A 17,272-nucleotide genomic window follows, 5' to 3' on the forward strand; every position below is an offset into this window, starting at 1 on the left:
ACTGCTCTTGGTGTAAAATGTTTGCGATGCGATATTTATCGTTTGCCCAAATGTATGCTCTGGAGTAAAAGTCCCACTGATGTACGGCCTCTAGTTTTAAGTAGATTGAGCGTGTTCTATCTCGCTGCTCAAGTTCAGGTTGGTCGATGTAATTATGAAATACGTCATCCAAATTTACGCGCAAACAGAAATGTGCTTCTTTAAAATATAATTTTCTACGCGTTCCTTTCGGATCACTGACGCAAATGCACGGTCACACTACGCCATTTGATGTGCTACCATAATATACAGATATGAAGAACATTCTCAACGGTGAATTCAAATGTGAAATTGACAATGCTAAAGGAATATTGGCGTTTGGCATTGGCAAGTTGAGAAACTGGCAGAGCGAGGCTGTGCTATGAGTAACAAAAGAGCATTCGCTTATCTTTATCCAAATTATTTGGCCAGCGTAATGTGCCATAACTTTACATGAAAAAAGTATTTCTTTCAATTACAACCGACCAACAGCTGGACGCCAACTTTACTTACCCTGGTGAATTCGCTTCCGCCACCTTAATTGAGTCTCGATTGACGTACTCGATTCATAAATAGCTCAGTCAGCTCTTACGATTACTAAGTGGATGTATTCGAACAAATTTTCAAAACAAAAGAGCTTCTATTAACCGTATGCTTATATTGCCCTTTAATATTTAATTGTATGTTTTTAAACATGAGTTAAAAAAACAGTACATATATGTGATCGACGCTCGTTCTAATTAAATTTAATTAAATGCTACCATTTTTTATAATTTATTTGGTGGTATGGGTTTTTGCAAGTACGTCGGGCTAGGTAACATCATATATTCAACCGTCAAGTAATACTACTTAGCATTGTTGTGTTCCTGTTTGTGGACATAACTAGGGACATAACATTTCAGTTCCCAAAGTTTGTGGTGACTCACCATAAGGTGGCTTATTTGCCAGTCTGCCTAATAATAAACACCTAAACAGTACTCACATTGGAATTCTCCGACGAGTTTTGAATTCGCTCTTACATAATGAGTACTCGTTAATATGTTTTAAAGAACGTAATTCAGAATTGGCCCTTAATTAATTTTATAATATAAGTCTTATAGTCATCTGTACAAATATCATAATGAATTCAAAAAATATTTATGTTAGTCAGAAATAGACAACTCAATAATGCATTCACAAAACTATTTAGATTAATTCAAATTATACAATTCTGGATAAGGTGAAGTCGATTATAAATTAAAGCCATAAAAACATATATTAATTATAAACAGGTGCAGACAAAATAATTAAAAAATAGGAACGTAATTTTTTATGTTTTTGATGTCAGTACTGATATAATATCAGTAAATAATAGGTTGAATTTATTAACTTTGTACACTCACTGATTTAAAAACCCTCGCGATGTTTTAATCGTAGCAATAATAAGTAAATATTCAGCCGTAGGCAATTCTACACTATCAATAAACATCGCTAGAGACTTAAATGTTACTTTAAAATTGTCTTTGCCTTATCTGTAAACTTATTTGATAGTGTGTAACGGCTTTAACAGTTCAGGCTTAATTTTTATTTCTTAAAATAATTCTCAGGTTAACATAAATTATTATTATTAATAAGAGTGTTGCTAGCGGTCTCAATGCACTTATTAAAATATATTTGCTCAATGTGAAGAACGACATCATATCACATAAGAAGCTTCCATTTTGCTAGATATTAGACGTACGTTACGAATTAACCTGCATTTAAATTATATTAGAAATTGTGAAAGCATTAATTTTGTTTTCTCTATTTCGTAAGACTACTGGTTGCCGTTCTTATGTCAAGTGTATATTCAAAAAGCGTGCTTATCCTGAATAAAGCGTATTATTCTAATTATTTTGTTTTTAATATAATTTAAAATTCAAAAAAAAAAAGTACAAATACAACATTTCTCTCCTTTTTTATGATATAAAAATATATTTTGTTTCACTGAAGTTTAAATAAAATGAAATTAAACATTTTTTAATATCGTTGAAAGCACACTAGTTGATTATACATCAATTATTATAATAATAAGCTCTTCACTATATATCTCAGTGTTACTTGTTGTTAAATACTAAATAATTCTAACGTTTAGTTCTAAAATTTACGAACTTTAATTATAAACCGAGGCAAGTGCCCGCATCAAAAGTTCTTTACCGCAATATAATGTTGCACGACTTTGTTTAAAATGAAAAGGATCTCTCACTAATATTATTAACTCGAATATTTTTTTGTGGTGTCTATTGTACAAATTTGTGTTTTGGTGAGGCTCTAGAAATTATTATGTCTATGTAAATTATTTGTTATATAAATTATCTCATAATACAAGTAATACACGATAGTTAATTTGTAAAGAGTTCATCATGCATAATATAAGTCATAGTGACAAACGATTAAAATATCAACTCTAAAGGACCTTTAACGATAAGCGTATTGTCAAACGTCTTGGTGCGATACATCTTAGGTACAATGTATGGTGTAATAATCATCAACTATCTTTAAAATGTATGTCATGTATTTTCCAAATATTTATCAAAAAACTATAAACTACCCAGATGTTTAAGTGCTTTTTTTTTTCAATGTAATAATAAAAAGATTTAATTATCTATGAATAAGAATATTTGAAATCACTCTCTGGTTTACCGGTTAAAGATTAAAACATATAATTGCCATATACGACTAGCAAAAAATACAATATCTATCGAACAGTTATTGTGGTTACCAGCTTCATATCTTTTAGCAAATGATTGTTATCTTATCTCTAAGCAAACAGTTTAATTTTGTAAGTTTGTTCCTTGTGATTTTGAAATTTGTTAGCGTTTTTTCCTCTATGTTATATTATTGTCTATAGAAACCTTCATTTTGTACTTGTCACAAATCACTCACAAATCACTGCCTCTAGTGTTATGAGCATTTATACGTAACACAAACACCGTACGACCTGAAAATACTTAATACGACATCTGCCATTGGTACAAAATAAATTTGTGATCAAATAAATATATTGAAAATGAAATATTATTGTGCGCGAAACAAACTAAAGTGACACTTCATATTTTGTTTCAAAAATTGTAAAGATCTATTTTGACATCAAAAACTATTTTTTCAGACAAATTGTAATGGAATTGACTATCTAAAATATTACTTATATCTCATGAAGTTAAATTATATTTATCAAAAGCTGTGAAACTGTACTTAAATTATAATCACAGAGTATCTCAGTGTTAAATCGATTATGTCACTTTATGCAAAATAAAATAACGTTTAAATCTTGTAAATATGTTTTATTTAATTGCTCCTGACTGTATAATTTTTTTTTATTTTTTTCTATTATTAATTTCATGATTTCATCACCGTCTGCAATATTTTTTGGAACTACGTCAGTCAACGTGAACGTAGGCAAATTGGAGCGGGCAAAAAACCGACTAGAACTGGTTCGAGATTTGACGAGTCGTGGCGACAAATGACTATACCACAGATTTGAAGTAAGCTAGATACTACAGTCCGCCAATCCAAACCTGAAGGCATAAAAATACAAAAAACGTTCGATTTAAACACCGGATCAATTTATTTACATATTTAATTAAAATATTTTAATAACTAACTAAATATAGCGATTTAAATATATTTTTTATGGTATGAAGAACTTCATATTTTATTTATTGATAATTCAAATGAAAAAATTTAGCGCACCGAAAAACAAATACTATTGTATTTGTCAAATTAGTTGGACCAACAGGTATAAATGCATGCATATCAACTTTCGTTCAAGATTATTTCTGCCGTAGATTACAATGAAGTTGATGAAAAAAATATATATATCTGACTTTATGGTGGTCTTCCAAACGGTATTTATTGACTTAAGTCTTTCAATATCAAACAGATAAACAAACACCCATTTTATACATAGACATATAGACTAATTTTCAATTTTGATAAAAGATACATTCCACTAAACGGCATAAATGTTAGTCAGGCAAAGAATTTAAGTTACATAACTACCTTTTAAGTTTTCATTTTATTTTCATTCAACAAAATAAAACAAGTCTACATAAATATAAGAAAATAGTTTTTAATATGTAAATTCAGCGGATAACGGGATAATTTATAATATAAAATTAAATATATATTGGTATTCATAATGTTTATTTTCTCATTAAACTTAAATACAATGCACATTTTTGTTGTGATATACATACATTTTATTAACATTTAGGAACAGTTCATAGACAAGTAAAAATATAATTAGTTTACATTTACTTGAAATATTTTTAAATTCAATAATGAAACTAATATCGTTATTGAATTATAATGAAGATCGACACTAAGAACTCAAGGCGCAGCGGTTTAAGACCATATCTATAAATAAATGGATTACATATTATAATTGAACACAGCTTCAAGGATAGTCGACAAAAAAAACTCACCTTTTATGTAGAGACAGAAGATACATTATTATTTTTTGATTGATTTTAATCTAAGATATAGCAGAAGACAACAGTGTAATTAATTATAAATGGTGATATTTAAATTTAGGGAGTGAATTACACTTTATTTGCACCAATTTATATAACCCCTAATATTTCATAGTAAACACTCCGTCTATGAGTTCTTCACATCAAATCTCTTTATATACAAATACAGAAAAAACACAAATACACTATTTGTATTAATAAAATAAAATTACAGAAAGATGTTCTTCATCTTTATATATGATATTTTATTCAAAGTATAAATCAACTATAAGATTAAATCATTCACAAATTCGACTGCTACTTCGAGTTTTCATATAGATTAAAATATATTACTAATGACACTACTTTGACTGTTTACATAATTAAACATTAAAGATAATTTTCTTAATTATAATTACTTGCATCTACTTAATTAGAATACAATCTTAGAAAGACCACATCGTTTAAGCTCTGCTATTATTAATAGAACAGAGCTTGTTTTTTATCAGTTCTTTGTGGCTCCACTGGGATAAGAATAGTTATATTAAAATAATTTTTATTTCATTTTATGAGAACAAATATTTTTGTTAATTTGAAATTCATCACATTGAAGATTTTGGACCATCATTCGATTGATAATCGCTACATAGTAACAAAAACGATTAGTTATCTCGTAAAGACGTCTTAAAATATAATAAATTGTTAAACATATTTATTTAGTAAGAGCTTTCGTAAATTCTAAATAAAATAAAATATATAAAAATAAATGCAATAGACAATCTTATAATTAGGAGCAAAAATGCTGTATTCTTTTTTAAATCTCTACATTTTCCAAGTTAAAGTGGATTTTGAAAATACTTATAACAAGAGTTCAAAACAGTTTGGACATATCGTAGACATTAGAGAACACCGGATACTTAGTTGGGTAAAATTTACTTGCCAAATTTTTCGAGGGTAGCTTTGCAGTCTCGTATGGTGTTATTGAGTCGTTCCACAGTGGCGGAAGTTTGTTTGGAACCGAGTAGCCTTGTACAGCTGTTGATGGTCGTGTAGTACCCGCATACATTGTGAAGGATCCTGACTGCGCGGTCGCCGCAGACGTATAAATATTTCCCAGCCGGATCAAAGCACATGTAGTTTATCAAACCTGGAAGTTAAGAGAATATTTCAATGTTTTTATGTTTGTATCTATAATACAAATAAATTTACGCAAGGTGAAGATTCCTTGAAAAAAATATGTATATTTATTTCTATTGTTTATTAATGTATTTGTAATCTTATGAATATAATTAATTCTATTTTTCTTTTATATATATTTATAACGATTGACGACTATTTATACGTAGACTATATACGACTGTTTTGATTTAATAAAAATATTTAGGCTCATAAAATCTTATGAGAAAAATCCAAATGTTTATTTAATACGAAATAATTACTTAATTCCAAAATTCTACCACCGGTTCGGCAAATTGTCTTTGAAGTAAATAATATTTAACGTGACGTAGCACGTTCTACGTGACGGAAACGTTCGTCCATTAAACATATTTACAGATACATATCATTAAACTAATTATATATAAAGATAGATAATAAGTAAAATACAAGTATTTGAAAAAATATGCCTCGTGTCGTTTATATAATACAGTTAAATAATGACATCTTTGTTATTATTTTCCTTTAGGTATATTATTAATTGTTTTGAAATCATTAAATAGCATTATTGAGTTGAATTAATAAAATAAATGTTATTTTATTTACGTTATAATGTGTAGAAATGAGAATTAGTTATAACTAGCGACCCGCCCCGGCTTCGCACGTGTGCAATGCTGATACAAAATATACAACAGAATGTCTTACAACGTTCACAGTTTTTTAATCAGTAGACAAACCGCTATGTCCCTGTCTATTAAATCTGTAATATCTTCGAAAATATTCATTTAATTTACATGCTGTAAAGGGCCATATTGATCCATATTAAATACACAAAGTATTTAAGGTACTTATTTGGATAAGGATTAATGATGCTTAATCGCTTCGAAGCCATTATTTCTCGTAAAAAGTAAAGGATAACAAATGATTTTTGTGGGCTATTCCTAAGAGATAGAAATATACAATCGCTGACTTTTTTTAAGACATTTTTAAGGTGTACAATATTGTAGTACATTATTTTGATCTATCTCGTAGGGTTCAGCCAGCGTTTGCAAAGTAAGCTCAAAAAATGTGTTTATTTACGACATCAATTTAGAAACCTCTAAAATTATCAGTGTTTCACTACTATATTGTGCATGTATTATACATATAAACCTAACCTATCACTTCTTGAATTTATCTATCTGTTAAAAAAACCGCATCAAAATCCGTTGTGTAATTTCAAAGATCTAAACATACACAGGGATAGACAGCGTTAAGTGACTTGTTTTATACTATGTAATTATTATTATAAATGTAATTAATTTCAAATTACAATAATAATGATAACTATTCAGTAAATTAAACTGTTAATAAATTAAAATTACATTAAATTACAAATTAAGCTAGCAATCTATTTTTTATTTAAATTTAATTAATGAAAATTTTTAAAGAAAATTAATAATGTCTGATTTAATAGCTTTTTAGCCTTAGTTTTCATCTAAGGCGCTAATACTGTATTTTGAAATCTTTGCACTATTTTTCAGTTACTAGTTAGTAGTACTATTTTTTACAATGCCAATGTCTATGGGCGGTGGTGACCACTCACCATCAGGTGGCCTATTTGCCCGCCTAACTAATAATAAAAAAAAAAATTAAACTTCATGAAGAAACCTGAATGTATAGAAAGACACAAGCGCCAACCTCCAGTGAAGCCGTTGGAGTAAACATCAACTTTCTAAGGAGAGATTAATCTTTAGACCTTTACCCAGCAGCTATTTACGGAGTCGATAGACATGACGTCACTACTCTTGTCTTTTTGTTGTGTATTGAGCAATTATCTACGAAGCATTTAAAACAGCACGCATTACATAATAACATGTATTAAAAGCGTCAATAGCGCAATGGCTTACGGGCCGCCTAGCGATGTAAAACGTCGCAGGATCGATCCTGACCCTTAGGCTATCGTGAGTGGGGTTCACAACACAAGTGATAAGCCTAAAAGAAGAGGTAAATAAGAATATCCTAATTTCTTAATTACTTTGGCTACTATACATTGTTGTATTCTTTTAAATTAAAATAAAATATTTTCAAAATAAAACGTAAATATTTTCTGAATAAGTTATTTGTCTGGCTGCGAAAATCGCATAGAAATCTGATGAATAGAGACTGATATTTTACAAAAAAAAAATTAATTTAAGTGTAAATTTAGGAATTTAAGAATTTCATGTGAATTATGTATTTATATATTTAATATGCAAAAAAAAGATTAATAAAAATTATATTGTAAACGAGTAGTGTTATAGCGTCTCCTTGCTTAATAAATGTGAAAGTTTGTTTGTCCTGCTTTCACGCCTTAAAGCTTTAACTAATCGTTGCGAAATTTCGCACACGGATATATTTTTGGAAACAGGTCTATTTTATTTATGGAAAACAGTATATAGACATTTGTATGATTATTACATAACTTTTTGCTATTAATAAAGATTATTTAGACAATACTAAAATAGAAACGACGACTGTCGACTTTGTTAAGAATAAAACATGTAAATAAAAAGTAGTAAAATTGTCTATGTCTAAATTCAAAATCTCTGATTAGAATTTATGTTAGATTACGGTCTGTACTAATAACCAGTGTATTGTGAGAATAGTAACTATACAGGATCATAAACTCTAATACATTAACAGCCTGTAAATTTTCCACTTTGAGAAGAAGGTTAGGAGCATATTCCACCACGCTGCTCCAATGCGGATTGGTGGATTCGCATGTGGCAGAATTTCGTTGAAATTTGACACATGTAGGTTTCCTAGCTATGTTTTCCTTCACCGCCGAGCACGAGATGAATTATAAACTCAAATTAAGCACATGAAAATTCAGTGGTGCTTGCCTGGGATCGAACCCGCAGTCATCGGTTAAGATGCACGCGTTCTAACCACTGGGTGTCTAACAATCGGTGTTTAAAAGCTATTCTCAAGCTATAAATCACTTATTAGTAAAACAGTAAAATTATTCAATCATTCGCAACATTAAGTATGAAAACTTTGTAGCCCTTTTTAAGTAATTACCTCTATTGCGCGCAAGAATGATAGAGGAGTGTGAGATTTGGCATAGCCAGTTCATATGGAGAAATAGAAATTATTTAGAAATCAAAACTTTATATGAAGTACTTAACATTATATTACGACCTCCGTGGTCGAGTAGTGTGTACACCGGTTTTCATGGGTAGGTCACTCCGAGGTCCCGGGTTCGATTCCCGGCCGAATCGACGTAGAAAAAAGTTTATTAGTTTTCTATGTCGTCTTGGGTCTGGGTGTTTGTGGTACCGTCATTACTTCTGTTTTTCCATAACACAAGTGCTTTAGCTACTTACATTGGGATCAGAGTAAATGTGTGTGATGTTGTCCAATATTTATTATTATTATTTATTTATATGAAGTATTACTTATACATTATATAAAAAAAAACATCAATTGTGTACGTTTACAATGTCAATCTCAATATACATTATAGTAGTGAAACTTAAAACGCTTAAGTTTTTAACCGCCTTCAAAAAATAAATTATACATCTCGTTTAATCGTATTTAAATTAAAAAAAAAAAAATACCATCCCTAACTTTAATTGAATTTTATGTATAATTTATTTTCTCCGATTATTTGTAGTCGGTTTTTTTTATTTAGGAGAAGGACGTCGTATGCACATAGGTTTTAGCTATAAAAAAAGTAGCCTATGTTCTTCCTTGGAGTTGAATCCTATTTCATACCGAATTTCATCAAAATCGGTTTAGTTGTTTAGCCGTGGAAGCGTAACAAACATAGAGTTATTTTCACATTAATAATATTAGTATAGACCACCACCAGTATGAATAGATAATAAATAATTATTATTGTACGAATTTATTTATGAGTTATAGATAAATACTAGTTAGTAGATACTGTTACTTGAACTTAAATAGCGACTCGTTGAACGCACGCCATAGTATTAACCATTCACAAACGCTAATTTCCCATAGCGTTAATATACGGTTCTTGCGATGCGGTTAACGCACGCTGAAAATGCGTCACTAAAAAAATCATACAATACAATAGAGAAATGCTTTATTGTACACACAAGATGAATACTAGAGATGATTGTTACAAAATTGTTTTTAATAGACGAAGAAGGTCTTATAGTTTGTATGGCGATCTTGAATATGTAAAAATACACATTTAAATACAATAACATACTATAGTTTTTTTTTTTAAATAAATCACGAAACGAATAAATCTGTTTCGAATTGGTTCAAATCGATGTTGTTAAGCGATTATCTAAATCGATGCGGGCGAAGAAGCGAGATAAACCCAGTTTCTAATAAATTTAACCCAGTATCACGTATTATGCTTGTATGTCAAGGAACGTTTAGCAAACGACAAATAATAAAAAAAAATTTTTTTTTTTTTAATTTCGTTGTGAACAATTTTTTTTAATTCTATGCAACAACTGATTCGAAATAAATATACCAATATAATAAAGTTGTTTCCTGGTTTGAAATTGCGTATATTTCATGTGAAATTTGTCATTATATTTGTTCGGGCTAATCTTCTAACCGATTTTTTACGAGAGCTTCACAGGCCTAGAGTGGCTTTCGAAATGTTCGATTCATTTTCTATGCAGAAAATTTAATGCATTTAATTACTTACAAAACATATTTTATAACAATAAGTAAGCAAATCATTACATTCTACAAGAACCTTAAAAAAGTTATTCAAATCAATCAAAAACAAAACATGCTTTATTTAAGTGGGCTTTTAAAAGAAATTTTGAATTTCGCTTCCGAAAACCAGTCACCGGTTCGGAATGTAGATTCTACTGAGAAAAACCGGCAAGAAACTCAACAGTTACTTGATATTAAATCTCTTACATAGTTACATCGTTGTAACTGACAACAGCGAAATGTTCGTTCGATCTATATCCGCTCGATCGATAAGGACGTCGTTCAATAATTCAGTTTCCAATAGCCTCGGGAAGAGTTAAAAATATACATGAATAACTTCGCCACGAGCCCTGTGAGTTATTTACAATTTATTTATTCATATCAACGTATACGTAGACATACGCTCGCGTAGATTACGCACAAGTTATATTGAAGAAAGTCTAGCGAGTATATCCGAATATAAAAGTGTGAGAGAATCATGATTATGAAGAAAAAAATGGACTTACATTGATCAAATATGCATTATTGTGAGTAAAATAAGGAACAGCCTCTAAATGTCAAAGCCTGTAAAAGCCACGGCTAGGCTATATGGTCTCCTCTTTTGAGAGAGTTATGGGCGTATACCACAACGCTGCTGCATTGTGGGTCATGCGCACACATGTGGCAAAATTTCATCTAACACATGAACGAGATGAATAATTATTATAAACACAAAACACATGAAAACTCAGTAGGTCACGAGTTTCGGCTACGTAGGCTTTTTTTTTCTATTTTTTTATTATGTAGATAGGCGGAAGAACAAATGGGCCACCTGATGGTTAATGGTCACCACAGCCCATAGACAATGACGCTTGGAGAAATCTTAACCATTCCTTACATCACCAATGCGCCAAACCCGCCAACCTTGGAAACTAAGATGTTATGTCCCTTGTGCCTGTTACACTGGCTCACTCACAATCAAACCGCAACACAACGATACTGAGTACTGCTGTTTGGCAGCAGAATATCAGATGAATGGATGGTACACACCCAGACGGGCTTGCACAAAGCCCTTCAACACCTAACCAATCCCTGCACCGGGAGCGAGCGACATCTAATTTATAATATTTTCCATAAATAATAGATTGTATATTCGAAAATTTCACCTCAATCGAGTGAGTAAAGTGATCTAAAAGTCAATTACAATATGACACAGGTGAAATTAAATAAAAGCTTTTAATGGAACTACTGTTGAGAACCTTATAAAAAAGAGTTCCATAAAGTCGGGCTACGTCATAATTTATACCTCATAGATAATGACATTTAAGGAATCCGTTGTACCGCTGTTGTTGTACGACTTTAGAAATTCGCTCATAACTTTCCTTTCACTAATAATAACAGATTTATATAATTAATAAAACAATTTAATTCTAAATTGAACGAAACAAAAACAAAAGAATGCAAAAATAGCATTAGCTAGTTTATTAATTTAATGGTTTATTATTTACGTAAACATTTACAAAACAGTTATTGAAATATAATATTTCAAACGTATTAACAAATACGTTTTCATTGCCTCTGGCATGAATAATTGAATAGACTTTAATTAATTATAACAAACTGCTACACGCAAATCTCTTAACGAGTATTCTATAAAATATAAAGCTAATAAATATAAATATAGCGCAGTAAATAAGTCAGATAATTTATGAAATATTAATATTATAACAAAAAAATATCAAGCATTTTTATCTTTTCCAATTTCCAATCCAAATAGCAATTGATCTTCCTAGTGAAAGTTCGCCTGGGAGAGCTTTAGGAATTTGATGCCTATGCCACCGTGCGTTTATTATATTGTATTTTATATTTGTTTATATTTATATTTTAATTTTAAGCTTGAATTGATTACAATATTAACGCAAGGAATCAATGAAAAGAGTAACTCCGAACCGATAGATTTTAACAATAGATAATTATTTTTTAAAAGTAATTTCGAACTGCGATCGATTCAATTTCACAAACTGACACCCGTTATATACGCTTGTTATGAACTCTTATATAATTATATATTAAATAATAATATATCTGTGTAATAAATAAATCAACATTTATAAATAAAAATGCAATATTTATGATCCACCTTCGTGTTACAGTTTTTCGTGATAATATAAACACGAATGTAAGGCGACAAGCGCGCGGGTCACGACTGTGATCCAGGATCTATTAAGATAGATCCTTATTCCGTGTCATGTTTGTTTTAATGATGATTCGTTAGGCCGGGCGCATACTAAGTCTTATAAATGATACAACAGCTAATTTTAAAATCCACGTTGCAATATGTTCATACCTAAATTTAAGAACCAATGTTCTTTTTGTAAAATAAATATACAAATATCTGCCTCATCGATATTACATTAATATGTATATGTATTATAATATGTATATATAAATAATATTTATTATATCAAGCAATGCTCCAAATTTAATTAAGGAAAGATCGGCTCCAAAAGAGGTGAAAAATATTTTTTTGGTTGGAAAAGTGATGGCGACTGCTTTTTGTGATTGTTAAGGAATTTTCTCAATAGATTATATTCAAAAAAAGAAAATCTATTACAGGTTAAACCACGCACAGTTACTTGACAAGTTGATGGCGGAAAAACGACTACGATTTGTAGAAGAAAAAAAATGGTTTTATTTCTTAGTAAAAGTATACCAAAAATTCACGAGCTACGCTTTAAACTGCTGGACCTCTTTTTACTCACTAGATTTCCATCTGAGTGCGATCTAGAACGACTTATTTTGTTCTAAGTCAAAAGTTGCGGTCGGAGGACAGACATTGGGAAGATGTCGAATACTATTTGGACAAGTTGAAGAAATGGGAGCATTGCTCCGCGATGGGGAATGTTTAGACTTTCTAAGATGTATTAAAATTAAAATAAATTCAAAGAAAAAATTCTTGTACTTTTTTAAGATTGGAAACTTTTCAGACCACCCTAGTAGATGTTCGAATAAATACGTGGGTGGTTCGGTAACATATTATATTACCTATAAAATGTATCAGCTTCCTGGAAGTGAAGAGATCGCTTCGATATTTATTGTATAAAAAATTCTAGATTGTGTATTTATTTCCGTTACTATTTAAAATAATAATATATCGTGAAGAAAACATGTCACCGGTTTTATTTTAAAGGTTTTATTTATCATTACACAGCGCATTAAAACAAAGTCGCTTACCGCTGTCTGTCCCTGTGTACGCTTTGATCTATAAATTTACACAACGGATTTTGATGCGGCTTATTTTTAATAGATAGATTGATACAAGAGAAAGGTTTATATGTATAATACATGCACAATATAGTAGAGAAACTGATTATTTTAGAGGTTTCTAAATTGATATCTTAAATTAACACCTTATTTTGAGCTTACATTGCAAACGCTGGCTGAACCCTACGAGATAGATAGATAGATCAAAATCATGTACTACATGTATTAAGGACAGTAAAACAGTCCGCGATGGTATATGTCTATCTCTTAGAGATAACCGACATTAACCATTTTTTTATCCTTTACTTTTTACGAGAAATAATGGCTTATTATTGAAGCGATTTTAAGCAATTAAATTAATTATTTAATAATTAATTATCATTATAATTATTTATTAATCAGGAAAAAACGATTAATGATTAATTATAATTATATATTCATTCATTAATCCTTATCCAATTAAGTATCTTAAATACATTGTGCATTTAATATAGGTCAATATGGCCCTTTGCACCATGAAATCTAAATTAATATTCAAGGTATTACAGATTTAAAACACAGCGACACAGCGGTTTGTCTACTGACTGAAAAACTGTGAACGTTGTAAGACATTCTGTTGTATAATTAGTATCAGCATTACACACGTGCGAAGCCGGGGCGGATCGCTAGTTTTAAATAAGTGTTAATTTTAGCATAGTTTTTTAAATGTATTTTTGTTTAGAAACAATTCTTCTTTTAAATTTACAGATATATAATTGGGTAATTACTGCAAACTTAATGTAACACGCTTAATACAGGATTTATTCGTAACGAAAAACACACAGTTTTGGAGGAAAAATATATTTTAAACCTAAACCAAATAATTTAGCGTATAAAGGACTTTAACATTTACATTGTGAAATAATTATGACTCATGTATTGATTGTTTATGTACTTTTGCGTTTGTTTACTTAGTTTTCTTGGATGAAAAATAAATAATACAAAATTAATCGATAATTTAAATACACATTCAGGACATTTTTTCTGGTTAGGATACCGGATTCCCTGAATGAACCCAGAGCAGGCGTTTTTATACAGTCTTCAAAATATACCCGGGCGGTGGAACCGGTTTATGCAGGATTTTTATTGACTAAAACCTCTGCGATGGCCGTCCTCGACACGAATGACAAAATTAAACATAACTGATTTCAAAACTAACCTGTGTAAACATTCTCGACTGTGTCATACAGCTTGCCGGTGTACGTATCGTAGAACTCGACATTCGCGTCCGAAGAAACCGCTAGTACTTCAGCGTTCGGCGAGAGTGCTATCTTCGGAGGATTAGCCGTCTGTGTGTATGTACCTGTCTCTAGGACATGTGGAGATTCGCCGCGGACATAGTCAACTGAAACAAGGAAATTTTCAAAAATTTTTTCATCATTCAGAAATACTTGTATTGTTGTAGTACGCACTAACTCTTAATGTATTAACAGTATTAACGTATATCTATTACCAGTTAACGTAGTTTTTCAGAAGAAGAACTGACAAGAAACGCAGTACTACAATTACTCTAATGCATCCTGCATTAAAATCAACGAATACTAACTCTTTTTATTATCTATATAGTATTTTAACAAATAAGTCATATGTATCAATCACGATGTAACAGATTGACTTTGATAAAAATGTTCCCAAGTGATGCAGCGAGTATTCATTTATATAAACGAAAAATCTAAGCTCAAAACCAGTTTAATCCAGTCGAAGTAGGACATTAGCGGTTTATACTTTTTTATATAATATTTTGATGACTAAGAATATTTGCGTCCTTAAAATTTCGGCTGACAATTACGGCGCTTCTAACGGTACTTGCACACATTCAAATGAACTTTATCACATTTGTACATGATACAGTTTTAAGTGATCTTGAAATATATGAACATTTACATAAAAGTTTATTTTATTCGTGCGTGTTGTGCTAGCGTGATCAAACAACTATCCCTTTGGGACTCTATGGGAATATTTTTCATAGCAATTGTTTCAATGGAAACATCTTTATACCGTTCTATTGACGAATGTTTTTTTTATTTTCCAATTCACATTGATATAAAATAAATACACATCTATTTGTAAATAGATTTGGTAACGAGGAACTCATTAAAACATATAAAAGCAAGAATACTAGTAATTTTCCATTGTAAGGAATTATTAACATTACCTCTATTTAACCATCTAATTAGGCTTAAATCTTGTGCTAGGACTAGGTACGAAAATGGCTCACTGGATCAAGATCGAACTTGCAACTCTTTACATCGCTAGGCGTACCGTAAAACATTGAGGGATTGTTGCAATTTATATACCTCATAGAAGTTCTTGTCTCATTTAAATAAGTGACTCCTTAGCATGTTTTTTAAACAGATATGCATTTGTACGAGTACGTTGATGGAACTACGCCATAATTTTTTACGCAATAAAAACAACATCCATACAAAGTTTCTATTAAAAACTAACACCCTGTTGCCAAAATCTACCAACCCATAATTATGATAAATACAAAAATATTTTTAGCTATAAATTGAGATCGCTATATGTACTTTATTACAACAGCAGATACTATAACGTCTCAAGATATTTTTTTGACAATACATTTAATGAACAAGATCAGTAGTATTACCGTAGATATTGACTGCGAAATTTGTGCTGTGTAATGGAGGGGGGAGGGCGTTATTTGGATGGCAGTTCTGAATGAATCGGTGATTGGTATTTCAAGTCAATCAAACACATTTGTTCGATGCCGAGTTCGATGAAGAGCGATTCAACAAAATCATGCACGAAAACTACATGAGTATAAGCAACGGTTACTCTACGAAATGTAGTCCTAGCCTAAACTGAGTGATGTTTGCCAACGAGGTAAAAAATTAAATCTATTTGAACGTTAGAAAAACAGCTGGGGAGAATTTAAAACAGGGGGATAATTAGTTGTTAATTTTTATTAAAAAATATACTAAAGAAAAACTGAAAAAGGCAGTAATTAATTTGCCAAAAAAATATAAATTGTGGACTTATTACTTTTGCACTGGCTATACTAGGTTCACTTAATTCAATGTTTTTAAAATCCCTCAAATCGATTGCAGTTTTATTATATATCACAAGTTATTAAGATTACCGCATAAGTTAATATCATAATACGGAAGCATTTTTATACATATTTAAACTGTTTAAACAATATCAAAGCACTAGAAAATATTATTTTATTAATAATATATACCTGTTTTTAAAATAATATCATTGGAATACGATTTCTATATTTACAACATCCTATAGAGCATCCTTTAAAGCAACATCCTACTTATAGTATAGACAATAATTGAGAAATTTCAATTTAATTAAACCGTTTCTAAGTGTTTATGATTGCGTTATCGAAAAGTTTAATTAATTATGTTTTATAAACATTTTACAAATTTAACAGATTTTATATTAAAATACATTATAACGATCTAAACAATACAGATTTTTTAAAAATATTTATTTAGTATATTAAAAATTTAACAGAAATTATTTATACTTTAAAGGGCACTACAAAAGTTACACATATAATAAGTACTATAGATCAAACGGTAAAAAAGAAGTCTGTTTGTCTCCGCGTTTCAAGGTATCCGATGATTAATAAAATCGTTCTGCGAGTACAATTATAATATGTAAAAATTACATTTTATATCCTTACAATCAAATATGTTATA

The 17,272-nt window shown here is 30.2% G+C and overlaps 1 protein-coding gene across 1 annotated transcript in view; it reads right to left on the reverse strand.

The window, feature by feature from the left end:
- Nucleotides 1–4,789: 4,789 nt before the first annotated feature.
- Nucleotides 4,790–17,272, reverse strand: part of LOC113403673 (transducin beta-like protein 2) — a 70,388-nt gene continuing 57,905 nt past the window's right edge. Inside the window, exons 5-6 of the mRNA XM_064216816.1 lie at nucleotides 14,755–14,940; nucleotides 4,790–5,637 (exon numbers count right to left, since the gene is read on the reverse strand). Of these exons, the coding sequence (XP_064072886.1) occupies nucleotides 5,423–5,637; nucleotides 14,755–14,940 (401 nt within the window). The 3' untranslated portion in view covers nucleotides 4,790–5,422. The remainder of the gene's footprint in view (nucleotides 5,638–14,754; nucleotides 14,941–17,272) is intronic.

The sequence above is a fragment of the Vanessa tameamea genome, chromosome 13 (assembly GCF_037043105.1).
Source record: "Vanessa tameamea isolate UH-Manoa-2023 chromosome 13, ilVanTame1 primary haplotype, whole genome shotgun sequence".
Classification (NCBI taxonomy): domain Eukaryota; kingdom Metazoa; phylum Arthropoda; class Insecta; order Lepidoptera; family Nymphalidae; genus Vanessa; species Vanessa tameamea.